This window comes from Microcaecilia unicolor, chromosome 3, assembly GCF_901765095.1.
Source record: "Microcaecilia unicolor chromosome 3, aMicUni1.1, whole genome shotgun sequence".
Classification (NCBI taxonomy): Eukaryota; Metazoa; Chordata; class Amphibia; order Gymnophiona; family Siphonopidae; genus Microcaecilia; species Microcaecilia unicolor.
Window position 1 is genome coordinate 260,096,353 of NC_044033.1, and position 27,876 is coordinate 260,124,228.

Sequence of the window (27,876 nt, forward strand, 5' to 3'; positions counted from 1 at the left end):
TGAGGTAAGATGGCAGTTTTACATTCCGCTGCAATAAGGTCAATTCCTGCACTACCTTGTGTAGCAGTAGTACTATGAGCAAAAGACCCTTGCACTCCCTTTGGACCGAGGTTAGGAGTTAACCCGGAGCAAAGTTTTTTGGGGGTGGCGGTGTGGAATTAATTGGATTAGAGCGACATTGATTGGCCCAATGATATCCTTTTTGACATCGAGGACATTTTCGAGAAGGTCGAGAAGGTCCTTTTGCAAAGTTGGCACCCCCCTCCTGGGGCTCTACACTGAGCTCGAAAATGTCCTGGTTTCTTACAATTAAAACACGTCCCCTGTGGCTTATTACCTTTTTGTATAGCTCCTGCTAACAAATTCATAGAATAACCATGAGTCCCCACATCTGCACATGCGCTCAATAAATCTGCTAAAGTAATTCCTGGGCGATGAGCTACAGTCTGCAATGCCTTTTTGCAATCTGAATTTGCATTTTCTTGGGCTAATTTAATCAATAACTCTGTTTGCGCATCAAGATTATCAATTTGCCTAGTTACAGCTTCCTGCAATCGATTAACAAATTGAAGGTAAGATTCGGTTGCACCCTGTTTAATTGATGCAAAAGATTTTGTTGGTTTATTCCCTTCTGGTGTTCTTTTAAATGCTCGCAAGATACAAGTGCCTATGGCTTGAAAACAGGTATCGTTTTGTTGAATTTGCATATCAAGGGTTGAAAATGGTCCCGATCCATAAATTTGATCAGGCACCAAATTAGTCCCAGTGATAAGTTGTGCTGCTTGCTTATATTCATTATCCCACACTACATATTGCGCAGGAGTTAACAGCATACGGAAAAGGTCTTTCCAATCTTTTGGAGTCATTAAGTAACCGTTACTAATCCCTTCTATCATGCCTTGAACAAATGAACTTTTTAAACCTGATTCTACGATAGCTCTACGTAATTCTCTCAAAACTTGATAAGGTAGAGCAGTCCATTCTGCATGATGTGTTTCGTTCCCTGCCTCTATTGTTGTAGTTCTAGTAACTGGGTATAAATTAGGATTAGGTTCCGAATTATCCCATAGATCATCGTTCCAAATGAATTCACCATTTTTTCGTGCTTGCTGTATACCTAATTGAATTAAACTAGGTCGTTCTACGCTCTTTGGTGTTTTGGTAATAATAACGCTATCATTAGCGTTGTTGTTTTGGATATTTTCAATTGGTTTATTAGGGGTAGTAGTAGTAAAGTCAGGAGTTTTGTTTTGCTCTTCCCTTCCCATATCGGTGGCCAGCCGACAAGAAGGAGGAGAAGGTGTAGGTCCAAGAGTCGCGGGAGGTAAAAGAGACCAGGTCTTGCCTGGCAATTTGTTGGATATATTTTCGTTAGTAATGCCTGTCAATCCAGAAGAGAGAATTACTATAGTAGAATATATCTCTCTCCAAGTCAATAATATAGGAGTCGAAACTCTAGGCTCTAAACGAAACTGCTGCCCTATCTTTTCCCATGTTTGAGGATCGAATGATCCCTTCTCTGGATACCAGGGACATTGACAAACTATTTCCTCAATTAAACGCTCTATATCTTTAAGAGTTATTGGATTTCGGGAGGAACCATATCTTTGCGTTATAGTATATAGCTCCTGTGCATGTTGTTTATGTGATGATGTTAAATTTCCCCCCATACTTACAGTGTTCCGTAGAAGGAATGGCGCGCTGACTGTTCCAGTCGTAGTAAGTACGTCACGTTTTCACCGATCACGTCGGGGATCACCAGATGTTGCAAAATAACTCTCCTCTCGTGTGTCTGGGCAAAAAACTCTTTATTTGGGAGTCAATCCCCTTCTTATATACTCTATGAATATTCATGGATATTACATGTATTATCATTACTATTGGTTACATTTTGCTTACACAACCATGATCATGCATTGCTTACAAGAACAACTCTACATGAACAGCTCGTGAACCTGCTCAGGAATGTACAAACATCACCTGCTATTCTGCTACTTTCTCAGGAAAGAACAAAAACATCACATGCTAGATTCTCAGGAATATACAAAACATCATCTGCTGCCTGTATCCAAATACATTCTATCTACACTCTTGGATGCTTTTAACCTTATTCAATAAGGGCCGGACCTCTCCCCTTCCCACATTATACCCTAAATACTTCACCAGGTACTGCGCAAAATAACATTTTTTTGGGTTCAGGGTGAGACCTGCATCCCTAAAAGCCTGCAGCACTGCCTCTACCTGGTTTAAATGGGTGTTCCAGTCTCCACTATGTATTACCACATCATCCATATATGCGGCGGCATATGCCTGATGTGGTCGGAGAACCCTGTCCAGCAACCTCTGGCAGCTTGCAGCTGCTGAATTCAGGCCAAAGGGCAATCTTTTGAACTGGTACAGGCCTATGGGCGTACTAAAGGCGGTCTTAGCTTGTGCCCCTGACGTAAGGGGAATCTGCCAGTACCCTTTTGTCAAGTCCAGGGTGGTGAGATATTGTGCAGATCCTAGCCTGTCCACCAGCTCCTCAATATAGGGCATAGGATATGCATCTGCTTGAGAAATATTATTAAGCTGGCGGAAATCTATGCAGAATCTCCACTCCCCTTCGGGTTTTGGTACTAACACCACTGGGCTTGACCAGGGGCTATTTGACTCTTCGATCACCCCGAAGTCTAACATTTCCTGGACCTGTTTTATCACCTCCCTCCTTTTCATGGGGGACAGCCTATATGGCTTTTGCCGAACTACTTTACCCCTTTCCGTTATGATGTCATGCTCCACTAGGTGAGTATTTCCAGGGCAGGCCGTCAACACATCATCAAACCCTTTCAAGAGCCTTCCTATCTCTTTCTTTTGTACTTGTGTCAACCGGGGATTAACCCCTGGTTCACCGGGCTTGAAAATATCTCTTATTTGCGGTCCCAACTCCTCTCCCTCCTTTTCATCTCCCCGGGTCTGAAAGCCTACCCTTGCTACCCAGGGTTTCATCAGGTTAACGTGGAAGGTTTGGACCCGCCCCTTTTCGTTCGCCACCTCATATGTAAGAGGCCCAAGTCTCCTCCTCACCACCCAGGGACCCTTCCACCTAGAGGCAAACTTATGAGGATCCTCCGAGATTAGGATAAGGACCCTATCTCCTATTACAAACTCCCTCTCCCGAGTACCCTTATCATAATATTCCTTTTGCCGATTTTGGCTCTGTTCAAGCCTATCCTGGGAATATTCCTGTAACTTATCTAATCTGGTCTTCAGATCCTGTAGGTATTCGACCACTGACTGATCGGAGGTGTCCGGGGGTACCCAGTGCTCCTGCAATATATCTATGGCCTCCGGCCAAACATTAGTTCATAAGGCGAGACACCTAAGGAGTCTTGCACCTTCTCCCTGTAGGCATATAGCACGAAGGGCAACAGCTGGTCCTAACCTGTCCTATCCTCGCCTAACGCTTTCTTTAACATACCCTTTAAAGTTCTATTAAATCGTTCCACCATTCCATTAGTTTGAGGATGGTAGGCCGCTGTACGGATATGTTGTATCCCAAAAGCCTCCCACACTTGCCTTAAGGTACTTGACATAAAGTTGGACCCCCTGTCGGTCAAAACTTCTTGGGGGAATCCCACCTCACAAAAGATTTTTATCAGTTCCCTGGCAATGACCTTCGCTGATATGCTTCTCAAAGGAATGGCCCAGGGGTACCTAGTGGCCATATCCATAACCACTAAAACGTAGAGGAAGCCTCTCTGAGATTTTGTTACTGGGCCAATAATATCCATGGCTATTCTCCTCCCCGGTTGTTCCACTCTAGCAAGGGGTTTTAACGGTGCCTTAGGCGGTAGCCGGTCTGTCACCTTCTGACAGTTGGGGCAGGACTTGCAATACCTCTCCACCTCCCCATAAACTCCTGGCCAATAAAACCGGCCCAATATCTGAGTCAGGGTAGCTTGGGAGCCCTTATGCCCCCCCAAAGGGTGATCATGCGCGAGCCTTACTACTAGGGGACGGAAAGCTTGGGGGACTACTAGCTGTCTCCCCGCTTCAGAGTTCTCCCAATTGGGTACCCTGCGATATAGAATGTCCCCCTCTATCATGAACCCCGGGGCTTCCTGGCCCTCCCCCTGTCGGGCCCGTTCCCAGGCATATTCTAAAGTAGGGTCCGAGGCCTGCTCCCTGTGAAACTGGGGAAACTGCTTGCTCAATTCTTTCGGGGCCACTGGCAGATAACTTTCTTTTCTTGCCTGCTCCAAGGCCTCCCGTCTGCCCCTCTGCTCCTTTTTTTTCAAAGCTTTCCCCTTTCTCTCTTTTCCCGGCTCCCCTAAAACCTCCCCTTGAAAAGGAAAAATACCTCCTATTCCCTCTTCCTCAGCCTCAGGGTCTCGCCGAGCCTGCGAGCGGGTAGTGACCAACACTCTTTTTTCACTAATACACTCGGTAAAGGGGGGCCAGTCCTTTCCCAAAATCATCTCCTGTGGCAGTCTGGGCAGAACGGCCATGGCTATCTCTATCTCCCCTGTAGGCCCCTTCACGTGAACCCTATGGAGGGTATAACGAGTACTGGCCCCATGTATGCATTGAATAGCCACTGCTCCCTCATAGGTATCCTTACCTCCTGTCCTCCTCTTTCTTATTTGTTCCCATAACCTCCTGGAGATCATGGACTGGTCTGCCCCGGAGTCTAACATGGCTACAATCGGTAAACCCTCAACCTCCACCTTAGCAGTATACCGAGGCCTAAACCCTTGGGCAACCTGCGAGGTCCATCCCTCTCGACCTGGGCAATCCCTCCGGAAGTGCCCAGTCTTCCCACACTTATAACAGATTTTTCCTTCATACAAGGGGGCCTTTCTTTCAGGGCCTGAGGGCACTACGGGCTTTTTACCACCCCAGCCGTAATCGGGTTTCCCCCCCTGGGGATCTGTCTTAAAGGGGGAACTTTTGGAACCCCAGCCTCCCACAGGTCGGGTTCTCCCCAATGTTGGGCTTCCAAATAACACTCCAACCCGGCTGTCACGGCCTCCACCGTCTTACAGCCCCTTTGGACCAATCCTGCCCTAATCTCCCTGGGAAGGCCCTGCAGGAACTGCTCCACTACTAATTCTTGAAGAATCTCTCCCGTGGTGTGGCGATCAGGTTCCAACCATTTTTTTTACCAAGTCCATCAGTCTAGTGGCCAGCGCTTTAGGGGTTTCCCCCTTTTCCCATTTAGTGGACCGAAACTTACGCCTATAAGCCTGGGTACTCAGTCCATACCGGTCTTTAATGGCCTCTCTCAACCTCCCATAGTTGGCAGCGTCCCCAGGAGCCAAGTCTCTAAAGGCTCCTAGAGCCTCCCCAGATAATGAAGGCACTAACCGCATGGCCCACTGCTCTTGTGGCCACCCTGCGGCCACTGCCACCCTCTCGAAGGCGGTCAGGAAATCATCCACATTATCCTGCTCAGACAACTTTCCCCAAGTAAGTGAGTTCAGGGATAAAGGTCCTACCGCACCGCTTCCTCCTGGCCCCTGTCCAGTTGCTCCGGCTCCACGGCCGCTGGGAGCCTCGATCCCTCGCTGAAAAAAGTCCTGGAGCATATTCAGCACCGGTTGTTGCTGCTCTCGTGCCGCCGTCAAGGAGTCTTCCACCATCTTCCCCGTCAGTTCTTGCTGTTTCTGGAACTGCATCGTCATCCAAGCGAAGATCTCCTTGGGGTCCATCTTTGCTCCGGAACAGCGACTCCTGGTGGGGGAAAAAAACACAGAGGACACCTCCAAGTGCGGTTTCACTACTTATGTTTCCCCTTTTACTAGGATCCCTTTATTTCCCCCAATATAGGCCCCGCTTACCGGAACCCCAGACGGGTCTGCGCCTTTCTCAGCGTTGGCCCCTCCGTCGGGCTTTTCTGTCCTGCTGGTCTTGGCCTCCTCGAGCGACAGGTCCGCGACGCTATCCCACCACTGCCACCAATTGTAAAGTGGATCCTCTTCCCTCAGCGATTGCAGCTCTCCACAACCTGAAGAACACTTTCCAGTACTGCTCCTTTTTTCCTCAGAACAATGAGGCTTTTTATTGCCTAGGAGGGGCTTCCCTCCCTCCCTCAGTTGTGGCCCCAAAACACAAAACAAAACACAGATATCATTCACCTTCCTCAATCCGGTTAGTTTCCCAGTCCATGCTTCCACAGCTGCTTCCTCTCCCTCCCTCCTGGGGAAGAGTAGCAGCAAATAATAAAAAAAAAAAAATACCCTGTTCAGTGTAGCGGGGTTTTCCAAAACACAGTTCACTTTTAGCCCAGCCTTACTCCACTGCTCAGTTTAGCCAGGCTTTCAAAATACAGTTCAGTTCTAGCCAAGCTTTACAAAACACAGCTCAATTGAGCCAGGCTTTCAAAAAAACACAGTGCAGTTCTAGCCAAGCTTTCAAAATACAGCTCAGTTTAGCCAGGCTTTCAAAACACAGTTCAGGTCTAGCCAAGCTTTCAAAATACAATTCAGTTCTAGCCAAGCTTTCCAAAACACAGCTCAATTTAGCCAGGCTTTCAAAACACAGTTCAGGTCTAGCCAAGCTTTCAAAATACAGTTCAGGTCTAGCCAAGCTTTCAAAAACACAGCTCAATTTAGCCAGGCTTTCAAAAACACAGTTCAGTTCTAGCCCGGCTTTCAAAACACAGCTCAATTTAGCCAGGCTTTCAAAAACACAGTTCAATTTTAGGCCAAACTTTCAAAACACAGCTCAGTTTAGCCAGGCTTTCAAAACACACAGTAATGGCTTTGCGCGGGCTCAAAGCCTAGGGTCCCACCCTCTTGGTCAGTCATACTCCTACCTGACCTCCTCCCGCTTGACCCGGCTTGGCCCCGCTACTTCCTTGGCTTTCGCTGAGCCAGAGCCGAAAAGTCCATCGGCTCTTCCAGGGTGTTCTCCGGTTCAGTCAACTCCATAGGGCAAGGCTCACTCTCTGCCTCTCTCTCCTCAGGAGCCCAATCCATATTCTCCTCGCCCTCCTCCCAGCTGCTCACCCTTTCTTTCATTAAAGCTCTTTGGTGGCTCTTCTTTCTCCACCCACCTGTTCCACCACCTCTTCCACCAGGTTGGAGAATCAGCCTTATTCCTTCCCCTGCGGCCCTCCTCTGGAGACTCCTGGGAATGCACATAGTTTCTTTTATCCCCGGTCTCCCTTGGGGCATGCTGGGAGTTGTAGTTCTTTATTTCTAGTTTTTTCCTGGGGAATGCCTGCCTATAACGGGGGTATTCTGGCCTATCCCAGGGTTCCTTTGGGGCCTGTCCTACATACTCTTTACAATATGTATAAGTCATGAACTACTCACATTAAATATTGTTAGACTTGCGCTCAAACCTCCGCCCATAAATTATGGTACATTCCATATTACCTTCTGATACATGGATAATAAAACATAGTTCAACGTTTGTTTAAACCTAAAGGAGCGATATGTTAATTTATGACACCCTGATCTCTCTTCCCCCACATATCTTACACAAACCAACCCACAATGCGATATACACACATATTCACATAATTATTTCACTTCCCTAGGGGTATATTGTGCTCGTGCTTGTGCTTCATTAAAATCACATATCATTCATCCATTCCAATCTTGCCATCAAAATAACTGCTCCCTTTAACTCTGGCCGAGTTTCAAAAGTCTTCATCAGAAAGGGAAAACTACTAATCTTTTAAACCAATTTGCAGGCATCATAAATCCCCCGGGTGGGATCGCCTCTGGAATCTGGGCTCTCCGCGGAGTGAGGAAGGATTCCAGAGGCGATCCCACCCGGGGGATTTATGATGCCTGCAAATTGGTTTAAAAGATTAGTAGTTTTCCCTTTCTGATGAAGACTTTTGAAACTCGGCCAGAGTTAAAGGGAGCAGTTATTTTGATGGCAAGATTGGAATGGATGAATGATATGTGATTTTAATGAAGCACAAGCACGAGCACAATATACCCCAAGGGAAGTGAAATAATTATGTGAATATGTGTGTATATCGCATTGTGGGTTGGTTTGTGTAAGATATGTGGGGGAAGAGAGATCAGGGTGTCATAAATTAACATATCGCTCCTTTAGGTTTAAACAAACGTTGAACTGTATGTTTTATTATCCATGTATCAGAAGGTAATATGGAATGTACCATAATTTATGGGCGGAGGTTTGAGCTCAAGTCTAACAATATTTAATGTGAGTAGTTCATGACTTATACATATGTATTATAGATATACGCATACATCGGTGAGTAAGATCTACTTGGGCGCAGCTGTATGTACATACACAAATAATAGGAGGTGGAACATCACATGTGCAATGATGGTTCCATTGTGACACCACCACATATTCCTCTTGGGGATATAATGGGTGTAAACGGTATGGTCTGAGCACCTTTAAAACAATTTAAAACACTTTAGCATTTTTTTAAAGTGCATATATATATATATATATATATATATATATATATATATATATATATATATATATATATATATATATATATATATATAAAGAGAAATTATTCTGAACCCAAGTTCACTATAGTGAGTTTAAGGTTTAACTTGGTTGGTTGGATTTGATCTTCCTCATTTTTTGTACTTGATTTATCCTTGCCATTTTTAGGGTATAGAGTAGACTGTAGAAGTCTGCCCCATACTGGCCTTGTTCTAAAATTTCTGAAGTTGTTATCAAAGCCCCTGAATAGCTCCACTCCAGCCCATCCAAATGTATTCAGCCTTGATCAGGGCACAGACTGTAGAAGTCTGCCCTCACCTGGTTTCCTACTTAATCTCCGTTAAGCTTCTTTGAATCCGATTCTTCTAAACAGGATTCCTTTCTGTTTGTCCCATGCAATTTTGAATTCTGTTACCGTTTTCATCTCTACCACCTCCTGTGGGAGGGCATTCCAGGTATCTACCACCCTCTCAGTGAAAAAATATTTCCTTTTATTATTCCTGAGTCAGCCCCTTTTCAACCTCAATTCATGCCCTCTGGTTCTACCACCTTCCCATCTCTAGAAAAGGTTTGTTTGTGGAGTAATACCTTTCAAATATTTGAACGTCTGGATCATATCACCCCTGTTTCTCCTTTCCTCCAGGGTATACATGTTTAGGTCAGAAAGTCTCTCCACGTACATCTTGCTACGTAAACCCCCTACCATTTTAGTCGCTTTTCTCTGAACTGCTTCAAGTCTTTTTACATCCTTAGCGAGATAAGGCCTCCAAAACTGAACACAATATTCCAAGTGGGGCCTCACCAATGACTTGTACAGCGGCAACAACACCCCCTTTCTTCTGCTGGTTATACCCCTCTCTATGCAGCCTAGCATGCTTCTGGCCACAGCCACCGCCTTGTCGCACTGTTTTGTCACCTTGAGATCTTCAGACTCCATCACCCCAAGGTCCCTCTCCTGAGCAGAGCTTACCAATCTCTCCCCTCCTATCTGGTACATCTCTTTTATATTTCTGCACCCCAAGTGCATCATTCTGCACTTCTTGGCATTAAATTTTAACTAGTCACTAATACAGGGGAATTTAATCAATATAATTCTGTGCTCTCAAACTACTATTCTATACCAAGTACAATGAATAACTTTAAATCAACAAAAGCATAATAATATCTTCATAAATTATTCAACTTCAGTGTTTCACTCCAGACACAAAACAGAAGTGCTTTACATGCATTCTTTATTAGAAAGCCATAATTAGAAAATACACCTAACAATACTTATCTATAAAATATCTTTAAAATGTCCGGGTTGTCCATATCATGATCATTATTATCATATGTTGAAAAAATCCGTGGAAAGTCCTCTCAATCCTCTCAATAGAGTGATGATAAATTCTCAATCTTCCAATGATAAAGATATGTGGCCAATCCCAGGCATCTAACAGTCACTCACAGACATCTGTAATCATATAGAGTAATGCTCAATCCTCAGATAAATTCATAGCTATCCTCACAATACTTGTTCTTTGGCAACTGTTGTATATCACAAAGATGGTTCATTTTTTAATATATATAGATGACTCCTACTTTTCCATGGCGTTACTTCAACTGCCAGACCCTCGACCATTCTTCTAACGTTTGGAGATTCCTTCTCATGGTTTCTACTCCTCCCAGGGTATCCACTCTATTGGCTATCTTCATGTCTTCCACAAAAAAAGGCAAACTTTTCCTTCTAACCCTTCAGCAATTAAAAAGTCTATTAGACAAGAAGGATTTTCACTCCTTGATTCATACTTTATTTATGTGAAGATTTGATTATAGCATCATGGTCTATGCTGGCCTTTCAGGCATTTCTTTAAAACATTTGCAAACTCTTCAAATTTTGGGTAACGCCCATCACCGGGATCATATTTCCCCTCTTTTCATGGCTTTCATTGGCTTCCAATTAGATTTTGTGTTTGTTTTAAAATATTGTTGCTTTCACATAAAGTGTATTATGATTTAGTGCCTGGTTACCTTGCATCTCTAGCTTCCCCCCTATGTCCCTAACAGACTTCTTCACTCTCTAGACAATTTTTTAATGTTTATGCCTCATCCTTCTAAGGCCGGTTGGGTTTCTACACAGAAATCCCTTTTTTCCTTCTAGCTTATTTGTGGAACTAACTTCCCTTCAGCCTTAGGGCTCAGGCAAGTAGGAGTAAATTTAAAGCTTGCTTAAATGCTCATTTTTTCTGGTTAGTCTTTGAAGGCCAAATTCCAGGTTATTAAGGCTCCCTCTTACCTTGTCCTGGTGGGTTTTTGTGTGTGTGTTTTTATGTCTCTTTATTGTAATTATGTGTTTTGAATGAATGCCTATTTCTTTCCTATCAATTTTGGAGTTCCTTTCTTTTTATTCTCTGATATTTATATTTTTGCTGTACATTGCTGGGATCCTTCCAGCAAAGTTGTATATCAATCTAAATAAAATAAATTATTTGCATAATTTCAGATAGGCAGCATGCTGGCATATACATCCATAATGCTAGTATTCTAAAAATGTATTCAGGCAATAGACACATAAATATTAGCACCCAGTTTATAGGAGACGTATGTGTTAGGCGGGGAGAGGGATCTTGGGGTGATAGTATCCGAGGACCTGAAGGCGACGAAACAGTGTGACAAGGCGGTGGCCGTAGCTAGAAGATTGCTAGGCTGTATAGGGAGAGGTGTGACCAGCAGAAGAAGGGAGGTTTTAATGCCCCTGTATAAGACGTTGGTGAGGCCCCACCTGGAGTACTGTTTTCAGTTTTGGAGGCCGTACCTTGCGAAGGATGTCAAAAAAATGGAAGCGGTGCAAAGAAAAGCTACGAGGATGGTATGGGATTTGCGTTCCAAAACGTATGAAGAGAGACTTGCTGACCTGAACATGTATGCCCTGGAGGAAAGGAGGAACAGGGGTGATATGATACAGACGTTCAAATATTTGAAAGGTATTAATCCGCAAACGAATCTTTTCCGGAGATGGGAAGGCGGTAGAACGAGAGGACATGAAATGAGATTGAAGGGGGGCAGACTCAGGAAAGATGTCAGGAAGTATTTTTTCACGGAGAGGGTGGTGGATGCTTGGAATGCCCTCCCGCGGGAGGTGGTGGCGATGAAAACGGTAACGGAATTCAAACATGCGTGGGATGTGCATAAAGGAATCCTGTGCAGAAGGAATGGATCCTCAGAAGCTTAGCTACAATTGGATGGCAGAGCAGGTGAGGGGAAGAGGGGTTGGTGGTTGGGAGGCGAGGATAGGGGAGGGCAGACTTATACGGTCTGTGCCAGAGCCGGTGATGGAAGGCGGGACAGGTGGTTGGGAGGCAGGAAAAACTGCTGGGCAGACTTATACGGTCTGTGCCCTGAGAAAGACAGGTACAAATCAAGGTAAGGTATACACATGAGTTTATCTTGGGCAGACTGGATGGACCGTGCAGGTCTTTTTCTGCCGTCATCTACTATGTTACTATGAATTGCCCATTCCTTATTTATCCTTCCAGACCAGCCCAGACTCTAGGTATATGCTCTCCCATTAGCTGGTGGAGACTGAGAACTAATGACATCACTATATATAGCATTCTGTGCTGCCTAGAAACAGCCAGTCTCCAGCAGGTGGTAAATGACCTATTTTGTGATGTCTGATCAGTCAAGGTTGTTTAATTGAGAAGAAGAAGGTACAGCCTTGATGGTACTTTTGTTTTGAGGTTTAAGCAACGTTTAGTGCCTTGGGGTGTTTTCTTCCCTCCATTCTCCCACCCCTCACCTGTTCCTCTGGAAGGATGACCTCTTGGACATTCATCCACATAAGGAGGGTCCTCCAGGGAGATGGTTTAGTGGATTGATGGGTATCGGGCGGGTAGACTGAGTGCTACTCAGAGATCTAGGTTTCTGAACAGAGGCCATTCTTTTCTTGGAGACCACAGATGTGGTCTGGATTATGGGCGAGGAGTGTCAGGAATTGCTCATGGGCAGCAATGAGACCTTGGGGACACATGCTCTAGTAATTCCCATAGGGGGCAGAATCCAACTTTTTTTTTTACCAGCGATGGATCCAGTTAACCTCAAATCAGTGGGTTCTTGAAATTATTCATGAAGGCTATGCCCTGGAGTTTGCCCGTCATCTGACTGAGCTATTTATCAAGTCAAGACAGTAGGGATAAGAACTGCTTTGGTCGGATTATTGTCTGCAGGCAGTGGTGTTGATTCCCTTAGAACAGAGAGAAACAGGAAGGTATTCTATATATTTCATTGTTCCCAAGAAAGAGGGCTTGTTTCACCCTATTCTTGTTCTTACATGGAAACCCTGAGGTCCATGATTATAATGGAGTGGCAGGGAGAATTTCCCTAAATATCATGGAGACCTACTTACACATTCTCATCAGGAAAGAGCATCAATGTTTTCTAAGATTTTCAGTCGTAGGACAGCATTTTTAGTTTCAGGGTCTGCCGTTCAGTCTAGCACTGGTGCCGAGGACTTTTTCCAAGGTGATGATAGTTGTCACAGCAGCCTTGCACAAATAAGGAATCATGGTTCAACTTTGAGCATAGCCCATTAAAGAGAGCAGCACAAAGAAGGGGAAACTTTTCCTACTGGGCAATCAAGTTAAGAACATTCATCATTAAATCATGGCCTTAAACAGCAGTCCCAGACTGATGGCATGGGGCTAATTCCAAATATTTGTTCTGAATATTAGTGACCAGCATAGGTGCATATGAGGCCTCCTCAAAAGGCTCTACATTCCCACTGATCTCCACAGTCTCAAGACAGATTCTGCTATTTCTGCTCACAGTGAAGAGTAGCCATGCTTGGAGGCTGTTCTCCAGCAACTTGAAGAGAGGTATGGAATTAGAATCCCCTCAATGGCTGGTGGTCACAACAGATTCCAGCCTCAGTGGATGGGGGGGGTCTCATTGCCAGGGCAAGTTTGTTCAGAAACACTGGTCAACATTGGAAAGTTTGTGGTCGATCAATCACCTAAAAGAGAGCCATTCAGTTAATGCTGCTGAAGTTCCAGTCCCTCCTTCTGGCAAGGCAGGGCATGGTATGAGAAGTAATGGTGTTGGATCCGCTGGGAAACAGTGATCATAGCATGATCAAATTTGAACTGGAGTGAAGTCACTAAGGAAATGTACTGTAGCAGCATTTAATTTTTGAAAGAGTGACTATGGGAAAATGAGGAAAATGGTTAAAAAGAAACTAAAAGGATAGGCTGAAGTGTTAGGACTTTAAATCAAGCATGGACGTTGTTTAAAAATACCATCGTGGAAGCCCAGTCCAGATGTATTCCATGTACAACAACAACAACAACAACCATTTCTAAAGCGCTACTAGGGTTACGCAGCGCTGTACAATTCAAACATAGAAGGACAGTCCCTGCTCAAAGAGCTTACAATCTAAAAGACAAGAGAACAATCTAGAGGACGAGTGAACAGTTAATCTGATAGGGTGGATAGATTGGGGTATTTTATATTTCTCGAGCGGTTAGGCGCCGAAGGCAGCATTGAAGAGGTGAGTTTTAAGCAGAGATTTGAAGATGGGTAGGGAGGGGGCATGGCGTATGGGTAAAGGAAGATTATTCCAGGCATAGGGTGAGGCAAGGCAGAATGAGCGGAGCCTGGAGTTGGCAGTGGTGGAGAAGGGTACTGAGAGAAGGGCTTTGTCCTGTGAGCGGAGGTTGCGGGCGGGAACATAGGGGGAGATGAGGGTGGAGAGGTAGTGAGGAGCCGCAGACTGAGTGCATTTGTAGGTAAGGAGGAGGAGCTTGAATTGTATGCGATATCTGATCGGAAGCCAATGAAGTGATTTAAGGAGAGGGGTGATATGAGTATATCGGTTTTGGCGGAATATAAGACGTGCAGCAGCGTTCTGAACGGATTGAAGGGGGGATAGATGGCCGAGTGGGAGTAAGTTGCAGTAATCAAGGCGAGAGGTAATGAGAGCATGGACGAGAGTTCTGGTGGTATGCTCAGAGAGGAAAGGGCGAATTTTGCTGATGTTGAGGAGGAAGAAGCGACAGGTCTTGGCAGTCTGTTGGATATGCGCAGAGAAGGAGAGGGAGGAGTCGAAGATGACTCCGAGGTTGCGGGCAGATGGGACGGGGAGGATGAGGGTGTTATCAACAGAGATAGAGAGTGGAGGAAGAGGAGAAGTGGGTTTAGGAGGAAAGACAAGGAGCTCGGTCTTGGACATGTTCAGCTTCAGGTGGCGGTTGGACATCCATGCCGCAATGTCGGATAAACAGGCTGATACCTTGGCCTGAGTCTCCGCAGTGATGTCATGTATTAACAAAGGTGGAAAGAAGAGCAAACAGCCAGCATGGTTAAAAGGTGAAATGAAATAGGCTATTAGAGCCAAAAGAACATCCTTCAAGGAATAGAAAAAGGATCCGAATGAAGAAAATAAAAAGCAACATAAGCACTGTCAAGCTTGTAAGCCGCATTGAGCCTGCCATGAGTGGGAAAGCGTGGGGTACAAATGTAACAAAAAAAATAATAAAGGCAGCTAAAAGAGAATATGAAGAAAAACTTGCCACAGAGACAAAACTCATAGTAACACCTTTTTTAAGAAAGCCTGTGAGGGAATCCATGGGACTGTTAGATCATGAAGGAGCAAAAGGAGCACTCAGGGAGGACAAGGCTATAGCGGAGAGATTAAATTAATTGTTTGCTTCTGTCTTTATGGAAGAAGATATAAGAGATCTACCTGTACTGGAAATGGTTTTTAAGGGTGACTATGCGGAGGAACTGAAAGAAATCTCGGTGAACCTGGAAGATGTACTGAGCCAAATTGGCAAGTTAGAGAGTGATAAATCACTTGGAGTGGATGGTATACACCCCATGGTACTGAAAGAACTCGCATATGAAATTGCTGATCTGCTGTAAGTGATCTGTAACCTGTTGATAAAATAGTCCATAGTACCTGAAGACTGGAAGGTGGCTAATGTAATGCTCCAGGGGTGATCCAGGAAAATACTGACTGGTAAGTCTGACTTCAGTGCCAGGCAAAATAGTAGAAACTATTATAAAGAATAAAATTAGGAACACATAGACAAACATGATTTAGTGGAACAGAGTACACATGGGTTCAGCCAAGGGAAGTCTTGCCTCACCAATTTGCTGCTTTTTTTTAAAGGTATAAATAAACATGTGGTCAAAGGTGAGCCAGTTGATGTAGTGTATCTAGATTTTCAGAAAGCATTTGACAAAGTTCTTCATGAGAGATTCCTGAGAAAATTAAAGAATCATGGGATAGGAGGCAATGTTCTGTTGTGGATTAGGAATTGATTATTGGACAGAAAACAGAGGGTAGGGTTAAATGGTTATTTTTCTCTTGAAGTAGGGTGAATAGTGGAATGCCACAAGGATCTGTACTTGGACTGGTGCTATTTAGCATATCTATAAATGATCTGGAAATCGGAAAGTCAAGTGAGGTGAATAAATTTGCAGATGACACAAAACAATTCAAAGTTGTCAAACACATGCACATTGTGAAGAATTGCAGGAAGGCCTTAGGAAACTGGAAGACTAAGCATCCAAATGGCAGATGAAATTTAATGTGGACAAATGCAAAGTGATGCACATTGGGCAGAATAATCAGAATCATAGTTACCTGATGCAAGGATCCACCTTAGAGTCAGTACTCAAGAAAAAGATCTAGGTATTATTGTAGACAATACGTTGAAATCTTCTGCCAAGTGTGCGGCAGCGGGTAAAAAAGCAAACAGGATGCTAAGAACTGTTAGGAAAGGGATGGTAAATAAGACCAAGAATATTATAATGCCCCTGTAATGCTTCATGGTGTGACCTCACCTTGAGTACTGTGTTCAATTCTGGTCACCGTGTCTCAAAGATATGGCAGAATTAGAAAAAGTTCAAAGGAGAGCGACCAAAATGATAAAGGAGATTGAACTCCTCTTATATGAGGAAAACCTAAAGAGGTTAGGGCTCTTCTGCTTGGAAAAGAGATGACTGAGGGGGGAAAGATTGAGGTCTGCAGAATCCTAAGTGGTATAGAACTGGTAAAAGTGAATCGATTTTTTTCATTCTTTCAAAAAGTACAACGACCTGGGGCCACAATGAAATTATATGGAAAAACTTTTAAAAACAAATAGGAAGAAATATTTTTTCATTCAAAGAATAGTTAAACTCTGGAACCTTGTTGCCAGAGGATTTAGTAACAGTGGTTAGCGTATCTGGTTTAAAAAAGGATTGGACAAGTTCCTGGAGGAAAAGTCCATAGTCTGTTATTGAGATGGACATGGGGGGAAGCCACTGTTTGCCCCGGGATTGGTAGCATGGAATGTTGCTACTAATTGGGTTTCTGCCAGGTACTTGTGACTTGGATTGGCCACTTTTGGTCAGAGGATACTGGGCTAGATGGACCATTGGTCTGACCCAGTATGGCTGCTCTTATGTTTTTAGTATTTTCAGACATTACAATATCGGTGACTTATGTGATTCATCAAAGAAGAACAAAAAGTCAGCTGATAACCCAGGAGATTGATCTGATAATGCATTGTGTGTAAACTTACCTGTTAGCTCTATCAGCATCTCACATAGTGGGGGTAGAAAATATTCAAGTGGACTATCTAAGCAGAAAGTCCCTGAATCCAGGAGAATACAGTAAGTCAGAGGAGATCTTTGATTCCATTATTCAGCATTGGGAATACTAGATCATGGATCTCATTGCCACCTTTTAAAACACAAAGCTCCCAGATTTTTCAGTTACAGGAGAAAATGGCATTCCAAGGAAATAGATGCCTTGGTTCAACCATGGCCTGTGCTAGGTTTTCTTTGTGTTTCCTCCATGGCCCTTGGTAGGCAGGGTCATGCAGAGAATAGAGAATCATCAGAAATGAGTGGTGCTGGTAGCTCCAGACTGGATGGAGATCTAATGAGGCTGTTAGTTGGGCATCATCTTCCTCTGGTCAACAAATCTCGACCAAAAAAGAAGTTATCTCCATAGTTTAACGAAGACCTCCTAGAAATGAAACATAAATGTAGAAAGCAAAGAATTTGGATGAAAAACAAATCCAATGAACAATGGACTAATTAGAAAAAAATCCTAAAATCATACAAGAGTATGATTTATCAAAGCAAAACCACATACTATTCAAAACTTATGGGTGGAAAAAAGTCAATCCATGAAAACTTTACACACTAGTAAATAAGCTATTGAATACTCAACCTGTAACTACTACAAATGAACCCACTCCAACAGCTGATCAATTAGCATCATATTTCGAGCAGAAAATAACTAAACTCAGACAAGAACTAAATAACTGCCTAACATCAATAGATCATTTTCTTAATCTATATGATCCTTCACCACTGTGCTCCCAAGCAGACAGAATCTGGTCGGCCTTTCACCCACTTACAACTGACTTACAACTGATCACATCAAGTGCAATCTTCACAAATAGGGCTAAATCACATTGCCTACTTGATAACTGCAATCAAATGCAAGATGAAGCTCCATTTTCTCTTACAGCCTAGCTGTTGAAAGGACTAAGTTCCTCAAATGGGGTTACTCCTCAAGAGTCATAGCAACCTTGTTGCATATGCATCCTTGACATATGTGGAGGATATTTGAAGGCTAGTGTTCCTTCAGGATGGTTTTGATAGATGTAATGCCCTGTCATTCCTTAGGGTACAGTTAGCAGTAGTAGCCTGTTGTAGAGGTTTGGTACAGGGGTGGACCTTAAGGACACACCTGGATATCTTGGAGTTCTTCAAGGGAATGAAGTTGCTCAAACCTCCTAGACATCAGGTGGTGTCTCCTTGGGATGTTAATTTGGTGTTGTCTGCCTCGACACAATGAACCTTTACAGGATGAAGGGTCTTACCTTGGAGACAATTTTTCTGTTAATGATCTGTTCAACAAGAAGGCTATCAGAGTTGCAGGGTCAGTCCTGTTTATATCCCATTTAGGCTTTTCAAAGGAGAAAGTGTTTCACAGGTCAGTTCCTTCCTTTCTTCATAAAGCTGTTAATTCGTTCCACCTCAATCAGTCAGTTTCCTTAGGTGATCGTAGCGGTCATCATCATAAGTTGGATGTCTGAAGTTTACACCAATGTTACTTGTAAAGAACCAGTGAGTTCAGAAAGTCAGATTATTTGTTCTCTTTGGAGCTGCTAGAAAAGGTGAGGCAGCCTTGAAGGCTACAGTGGCTCACTGGATTAAAGAAACAATTGCTTCAGAAATGCATTTTGTTGGGCAGACCGGTTCCCTCGATTCTTAAGAAAATGTGGCAGAAGGACATATAAATATTTCCCATTGTTTTAAGTGCCACAGGCCACTATCTGTGCATTTTTTACTTGAGGCACTGCCTGTTGTCTCTGGTTATTTAGTGGGCTGAGAACCTGGGGAACTGGATTTGATTCCCACTGCAGCTCCTTGTGACCCTGGGAAAGTCACTTAACCCTCCATTGCCCCAGGTAGAAAACTTAGATTATGAGCCCACTAGAGACAGAGAAAGTACCTGCTTATCTATATAAATAAATCCCACCTCGAACATTCTGAAGCTCACTCCAAGGCAGAGAAGCACTAAAATCCTGTAGTCTTCGTAGGCTAGGCTATCAGGACCAGTCACCCTCACTCATAGACCCGCCCTCAGCCACACCCCATCTGTACATAAAATGCTACCTCAACGTTCTGAAGACAACCTGCTGAAGCCATCTGCAAAATACCTAAAGAATTCGTTAGTTCATGGTGGTGAAGCCATCCAACTCACCATGTCTCTCTGCCCCGCCCTCGCGTCAAAACGTCATGACGTCGAGGGCGGAACACAGAGACTACAGGGATCCATAAATGCACCCCTATCAACCGGCAACCCTCTCCAACAAACAATGACCCAGGCAGGGGGAGGAGTAGGGAAACACGCACAGCGTGTTTCCCTACTCCTCCCCCTGCCTAGGAATCGCTACAGACTGCTGCCAAACTCCCCAACCACACGCACACAAAAGCCACCTGCAAACCACCACCCCCCCCCCCCCCACACACACACAGCCTCAACGGTGCACCTCCAAGTGCCCCCCCCCCCCCGCCGCATCGCCACAACAACCCATGCTAGGGCGCAACACAAAGCCCCTACCCCCCTTCCCTCCTCGCCGCATCACCCAACCCCTCCCCCCACCGCTTCACCAAGCCCCTACCCCCGATCGACCGCCTCGCCACCCGCGACTGCTAATACAAACTCTGTCCGGCGGCTGCTGCTTCTCCTATTCAGCAGCAGCAGCCCGTACATAAAGAAAACAACAAAAAAAATCCTCCTAAAACGCACCTCTGTTGAGAACCATCTCACATTGTCTGACGTCTCTGCAGCCTCTCCTCCTCTCCCCTCAACGTCAGTGCCCCTGCAGGAAGGCCCCGGAGAAACACCGAGACGTCAGGGGGGAGAGGAGGAGCGCATGCAGAGATGTCTGCCAACATGACATGGTTGTCTACGGAGGTGCTTTTTAAGAGAACGTTCTTTTTTCTGGTGTGTTCTTTATGTACCGGCTGCTGCTGCTGCTGAATAGGAGAAGCAGCAGCCGCCAGACAGAGTTTGTATTAATGGTTGCGGGTGGCGAGGGGGTCGATGAGGGTGGGGGGAGGGGCTTGGTGATGCGCCGGGGTGGGGGGGTCGGGTGATGTGCAAAGGGGGGGGGGACAAGGGGATTTCTTTGGGTGCTGTGCCGGGGGGGGAAGGGGGGTCTCGCTGGACATGGGTGGCTGGAAGGGAGCAGGGAGAGGGGAGGGTCACTGGACTTGGGTGACTGCAGGGGGGGCAGGGGGGCAGGGAAGAGGGAGATGGGGATGGGGCTCCACACACCACATGGGTGCCTGCAGGGGGGACAGGGGATACAGGACAGACACTGCAGGGCGGGCAGGGGGACAGAAGGGTTGCTGGTCATGAGGGGGGACAGGTGGGTCGATGAACATGGGTGGGCCAGGGATAAAGGAGAGGAGCGTCCTCAGGCATGGGTGGCTGTACAGGAGAGGAGGGTTGCTGGACATGGGTAGCTGCAGGGGGGCAGGGGGACAGAAGGGTCGCTGGACATGGCTGGCTGCAGGGGGGATAGGGGAGAGAGGAGGGACGCTGCACATGCGTGCCTGCAGGGGGAGAGGAGGGATGGTGAGGAGGGGGTCCTGAGACCACATGGGTGGCTGCAGGGGGAGCAGGGGAGACAGGAAGGACGCAGCAGGGGGAGAGGAGGATTGATGGACATGGGTGGCTGCAGGGGGGACAGGGGGAGAGGAGGGTCGCTGCACATGGCTGGCTGCAAGGGGGCAGGGGAGAGGGAGAGGGAGGGGGTGAGGGGGTTCCTCACACCACACACTCAGTCACTCACTCTCTGTCTGTCTCTCACATACACTCTCACTGACACACTCACTGTCTTTGTCCCTCTCTCACACAGTGTCACACAGAAAAACAAACACTGTCTCTCACACACTCTCTCTCTCACACAAACACATACACTCTGTCTCTCTCTCACATTCTCTCTCTGACACACACGCTCCATCTCTCACACACACACTCTTTCTGAAACATACACTTCGAAAACCTTGCTAGTGCCTGTTTCATTTCTAACAGAAACGGGCCTTTTTTTACTAGTAATAAATATAAACCGTTTTGGTTGTACTACAGAAAGGCAGTATATCAAATCCGTGACCCTTTACCTGGAATTTCCTTTTAATCAGGCCTATGGCACTTAAAACAATGGGAAATTTTTCTGTATCTTTCTGCCACATTTTCGTGATCTCAGACTGCATTTTGTGGTACATGAAAATCTTTTCTCTCTCTACACAATTCACAGAATAGTTGTTTGGGACTGACACCTCCATAATCAAGGCCATTCTGATGTTTTTCTCTTTCACCACTATGTCCGGTTTCCTGGCACTCACCTTTTTGTTGGCCAGAATGGGGATTGGGGATGTCCTATGGGATCATACCCTCTTCATTCTCCATTATTCTCTTAAGGTCATGATCCCAGTGCTTTTCCAGTACAGCAATGTTGTAGTATTTACAAAGTTTCTAATGGATGAGATGGACCACTTTGTTATGCCTTTCTATATAGAGATTTTCTGCCATCAGAACTTCACAGCCAGTTACAAGATTGAGAGACCATTCCAGCAATTTCTTATAGAATCTATAGATGTCTGTTGCAACAATTTTTTCTATGCTTTCTGTAAACCATCTTGTCCGTAATCCACCACTCCGGGCTGCAATTGTCAATCTATCATCCTTAGGTTTCAATTCAACCTCTCCTTAACCATTCATGTGTCTAGTTTTGATCAACAAATGGTTCCTGGAGTGATACTTTGAATTTCCTGCTGTATTTATACATTTACTAATACTAACTAGAATCCCTCAAGGAGATCAAACCCAGAAAAAAAGTCAATCCCTTTTAAATAAAGACCAATATTTACTGAAAAGCACACATATGAGTATGTAACATAATATAACTAGTAAAACAGGCCCAATTCTGACACAAATGAAACGGGCACTAGCAAGGTTTTTCTCGGAGTGTATATGTGTGAGAGTGACTGTGTGTGTGAGAGTGAATGTACGAGTGTGTGTGTGTGTGGCAGAGAGAGAGTGAGACCGTTGGGTGCGAGTGTGTCTCCTCTGTCCCCTGCCCCCCCTCCCTCCAGCCACCTATCGATTCTCCTCGTTCCCCTGTTTACCTCCATCAAAGAGGCCATGTCTTTGAAAGCCCTGTCTATCTGTAGCCTTCCCTTCGACCTGAGTCCCGTCTGCTGACGTCATTTCCTCTTTCTGCGAGGGCAGGACTCTGAGGGAACGACCTCGAAGGAAAGACTATAGACGTTGAGTTTGTGCCTCGTGCTGCTATCCTGTGGTTGGTCAGTACTGTTTGTGACGGACCTGGAAGTTCGTGACGTCAATTCAGGAGATGGATACAGCGTTAGAGGCAGCATGAAACCTTCAAACTTTCACTGCCAAGGAGTCAGCTTCAGAACATTGGAGGTGCTTTTTATTATATAGGATATAATAAAATACTCTTTTGTGAAGAGCCAAAGAGAGTTCAGTATAGGCTGTATCCACAGTCGAACATTTGGAATCGGTGAGACTTGCCATTAATGCAGCTCACCACAAAGCTCTGTAAATAAGGCTCTAAATATGTGTGAAAAAACACTACATTAAAGTGACGTGAAATAAACCCAATTACACAAAAATACGTGTGTCTTTTCAATAAATATCACAATAATTTAGGACCCTCTTATCCAAGGGTACAATTTTTGCCCCATGGAAAAATAACCCAAACCGAATACACAAAAATGATAACAGTAGTGAATTCGAAGCATTGGAGGATATGAAGCTAACAGGAGCAGATTATCTGTGTTTTCAGCTTAGTCGCTAATACACTGAAAGTTTCCAACGTCCTACAGGAGTTCCTGTTTCAAAAATTTCTTATTCAGGGACGCCAGTGCTGGTATCGCAAAAGGTCCTCCCCTGCTGATATAATTCCTTGAAGAGCTTTTTCTCTTCGCAAATTCTGTTTCTTCCTTACCTTTTGTTACTGATGGATCCTCACATATTTCTACTCACTGTGTTAAGTGCTTTTTCTTAGTAAAATTGTCTTTTTTCATGTGTTACATATTTGTATTCACTTTCTGGAGTACAGTGATTATATTAGTTGGCAGTGGTTTCTCAGAAAACCAAGTAGTTTACCACTTGTTATACTTTTCTTTTTAAAATAAATTCATCTTCTTAGCCTTAGCACTGTGGAGGGCAATTTTAGAAAGGCTTTCTACAAGCTATGCAAATTTTACTGTCATACACACATGTAAAAGTATATACTTATATGTTTAACTGTCTGGAAAGTATGCATTCCCTGGGACAAAGTTTGGAGATTGCACGTGTAACTCAATAGTCATATACATGTGCTTGATGCCACTAATTGCATGTATAAACAGTAATTTTAGAGGGGAAATATAGCAGGTTCTTTTATTCACTTTTTAACATCTAACCTTTGGGCTAATGGACTAATCTGCTGGGTTTCCTGTCAGTGTTTGCCGTTTCACTCAAGATTTTGCTACCCATACAAATGATCTGGGTAGTAAAGTTTGATGTGAAATGTAGTAATGGGGACAGCTATGGAGGTATAAATAATGAGCTGTTTTGCATGGGTTTACATCTCAGTGGCTCATTATTTATGAACTTGAATTTTCGTGCATAGTGATCAAAGTGCACTGCAAACTATTTACCACCAAGAAAAGAGGAAGTCTGCAATTTTTTTCATAAGTGGAACTTTGCTTGAATACTCCAAAACGTTGCCTTTTTTGCACATTTCAAGGAATTGTTAAATGTTTTTGAGCAAGAAGCCTCACTTTCAAAAACTTTTTTTAAAAATCACAACTTAATACATTGGCCTGCAGTTTTACATGCAGATAAAGTAGTAAAAGGGATTTGGGGGTTGGATACTCATTGTTCTATGCTTCCTAAAATGCTCCTTTATAGGCTTTCCAGCATATTGACACAACCAAACCACACTGGATATTGCGTGTGGTCACTGAACAGAGCGAAGCAGATGCACTGGAACTGAAGAAAGATACAGAAAGAATAGATGATATTAAAGCCATGAAACAAGCATGGGAGTCCACAGAACCAGGGAGATCAGTAAAGGTAACTAAGAGCTTTAGGAGATTATTTAAGAAGGCTTGTGTGTCATTTCCACATGGCCCAGTGTGCTGATTTAGAAAATCTGTTATTACACATGTATGACTGAAGCTTGCCCAGTTTTCAAAGACGGTGTTCTAGATGTAGTTCGGCTGAGCATGAGAGGAATGCATATATTTCCTATATTGCAAAGGGAATACATTTATTTTAAAAAAACATAGAAGTCTGAATTTACACCTGCATTAATGTAAACTTGTTTGGACCTGAGGTTTGGAGGAATGATGAGGGTGCAATTTTCTAACCTCTCTGTCATTAAAAAAAAAAATCCAAAAAAATTGCATTTTTTATCTTTGCTTCTTAGTTGGCTCCCCTTGAACCTCCAGCTTTTGAAAATCTGACATATACATTTTAAGACTTGGCAATACATATTGTTTGCATGATCACTACTTACATTTGTAAATTCTGCCACTTATATTATACTCATAGCTTCAAGTGATGCAACTCTTTTTTTTTTAATCATAGAGAACTTTCATCAATAATCAAAAATACCTTAGCCCATTACCAACACCTGTAATCTTCATAGATCCTTTTATATAAGTACTAGACTTTGAGCCCATAAAAACGGGCTATTATAGGAAGGGGGGGTTGAAAGGCCCGCCCCCACCGCCGAGTTCGCCGCTGCCCCTCCCCCTCGGAGTTCGCGCCCCCCCCACCGAGCCGTCACCACCCACCTTCCACCCGGCCGGGCCCTCGCTCCGCTATTGAAACAGCGAGGGTCCGGGAACGCAGCACTGAGCTCTGCTGAGCTGCCGACGTCGGCCTTCATTCTTCTTCTCTGCCTGTCCCGCCCTCGTGTGACGTAACGTCGTCGAGGGCGGGACAGAGGCAGAGAAGAAGAAGGAAGGGCGATGTCGGCAGCTCAGCAGAGCTCAGTGCTGCGTTCCCGGACCCTTGCTGTTTCAATAGTGGAGCGAGGGCCCGACCGGGTAGAAGGTGGGTGGCGGCGGCGACTCGGGTGGGGGGAGCGTTAGACGGCGGTGTCCCTCCCTCAGCAATGCACAGTACAGACCCTCTGTGTTCCACCCCCCGTCATCACGTATTGACGTGGGGGCGGGGCAGAGAAGGTCTCTACTGCGCATTTGCGAGTGAGTACGGTCACTCGCCGTTTATATGTTTGATTAGAAACTCAGGACTGGCACTTACTGCATAGCATCGTGGAATTTGGCAGGAAACATCTAATGCTAAAAAAAAACAGGTTCATGCATTTGGGCTGCAAACACCTCAGAGAATGGTACATTTTAGGGAGTAAAGAACTTTTGGACATCAGCGGAACTTGCGTATGAACATATGTGATGATCTTAAGGTGGCCAAACAGGTAGAAAAGGCAACATGAAAGCTAGAAGAATGCTTGGCTATATACTGAGAGGATTGGCCAGTAGGTGGTGATACCCCTGTGTAAGAATCTGGTGAGACCTCATTTAGGGCCCTGTTTACTAAGCCGCACTAGCATTTTTAGCATGAGCTAAAATTAGCGCGCACTAAACACTAGAGTTGCCTATACGTTCCTATGGGCAACTTAGCATTTACCTCGTCCTATTAATAGCATTCGTGAAAAATGCTAATGTGCCCTTAGCACTGCTTAGTAAACAGGGCCGATAGGATGTTGTGTACAGTTCTAGAGACCACACTTTCAAAAAGATGGGTCCATTGGGAAACAGTGATCATAACATGATAAAATTTGAACTGATATCTGGAGTGAAGTCACCAAGGAAATCTACTGTAGCAGCATTTAATTTTTGAAAGGGCAATTAAGATAAAATGAGAAACTGGTTAACAATAACAAAACCTAGAAGTTTCAGCCCAAAAGGTTAGGACTTTAAATCAGGCATGGATGTTGTTTAAAAATACCATTGTGGAAGCCCAGAACAGATGTATTCCATGTATTAACAAAGCTAGAAAGAAGAGCAAACAGCCAGCATGGTTAAAAGGTAAAGTGAAAGAGGCTTTTAGAGCCAAAAGAACATCATTCAAAGAATAGAAAAAAAAGACCCAAAATGAAGAAAATAAGAAGCAACATAAGCACTGTCAAGATAGATGCAAAGCTTTGATAAAGAAGGCTAAAAGATTTTAAAGAAAAACTTGCCAAGGAGACAAAAATTTATAGTAACACCTTTTTCAGGTACATCAGAAGCAGAATGCCTGTGAGGGAATCCATGTTACCATTAGATCATCAAGGAGCAAAAGGGCACTCTGGAAGGACAAGGCAATGGTGGAGAAACTGAATGAATTCTTTGCTTCGGACTTTATGAAAGAAGATGTTTTCAGGGGTGATGATGCGGAGGAACTGAAAGATCTCGGTGAACCTGGAAGACATGCTGAGCCAAATCAACAAGTTAAAGAGGGATAAATCACCTGGACCAGATAGTATACATCCCAGGTTACTGAAAGAACTCATAAAATTGCAGATCTGCTATTAGTGATCTGTAACCTGTCGTTAAAATTGTCCAAAGTACCTGAAGATTGGAGGGTGACCAATGTAATGCCAATTTTTAAGAAGGGTTCCAGGGGTGATCCGCAAAATTACAGACCAGTAAGCAAGTGCCGGGCAAAATAGTGAAAACTAATATAAAGAAGAAAATTTCGGAACACAACATGGTTTTATGGGACAGAGTCAGCATGGGTTCAGCCAGTGGAAGTCTTGCCTCACCAGTTTGCTTTGTTTCTTTGAAAGCATGAATAAACATGTGGATAAAGGTGAGGCAGTTGATATAGAGGGGCATAATTGAACGTCGCCGGCCAAATAGATCGCCGGCGATCTATGTTGGCGGCGGCGCTACAGCTGGCCGGAACCGTATTATCAAAAGATGGCCGGCCATCTTTTTTTTCGATAATACGGTTTAGCCCGGTCAAATGCCATGGAGTTCGCTGGGTTTGAGATGGCCGGGTTTGTTTTTCAGCGATAATGGAAAGTTGTCGGCCATCTCAAACCCCGGCCAAATTCAAGGCATTTGGCCGTGGGAGGAGCCAGCATTTTTAGTGCACTGGCCCCCCCTGACATGCCAGGACACCAACCAGCCACCCTAGGGGTCACTGCAGTGGACTTCAAAAAAGCTCCCACGTGCATAGCTCCCTTACTTTGGGAGCTGAGCCCCCCCCCCCAACCCCCCCCCCCCCCCAAAACCTACTACCCACAAATGTATTGCACCCACTAAAATTGCTCCAGGGACCTGCATACAGCCTCTAGGACTTATTGCTGCTGTATAACTTTGGCACACCAGTTCACACCTGAAGACTAATATCTCTGAAAAAGTCCTTTCTTGAAATAACCACGTTTACTCACAGTTAACTGCAGATCAGAGGTTGTGCCCCACTGGCAAAGAGTCCCCTGGTACTAAGATTAGCAGTAGGTCAGAGCTGGCACAGTGGTGTACAATGCCCTCTTTCAGCACCATTCAAGGTAAGAACTACGTTCTCTAACGTGGGTAACACAGGAAAGGGAACTAAAACTGGCTTACAAAAATGGCCAGTACCGCATGGAACAGGAACAAAACAGGGCACACTCTGACCCAGTTAGCAGGGGGGAAAAGCACCATGGGAGTAGAGCCCAGTACCCTACACCCACCACAATGCATTGCTAATGTGACTCTGCAGGGCACCTAACAGAAAAGGTGTCACACTCACCTGAGAGCCACATCGCAACCAGGGAAAGGCTGTCGGAGGATACAACACATTCTGCTGTCATGGAGGTGGGTACGGCATTTGAGGCTGGCATACAGGCTGGCAAAAAAGGTTTTTAGTTTTATTTTATT

At 44.6% G+C, this 27,876-nt stretch overlaps 1 protein-coding gene across 1 annotated transcript in view; it reads left to right on the plus strand.

The window, feature by feature from the left end:
* The window catches only part of ADGB (androglobin), a 738,031-nt gene that overhangs the window by 650,507 nt on the left and 59,648 nt on the right, over positions 1-27,876 (plus strand). The window contains exon 31 of the mRNA XM_030198035.1: positions 23,909-24,073. Within this exon, the coding sequence (XP_030053895.1) occupies positions 23,909-24,073 (165 nt within the window). The remainder of the gene's footprint in view (positions 1-23,908; positions 24,074-27,876) is intronic.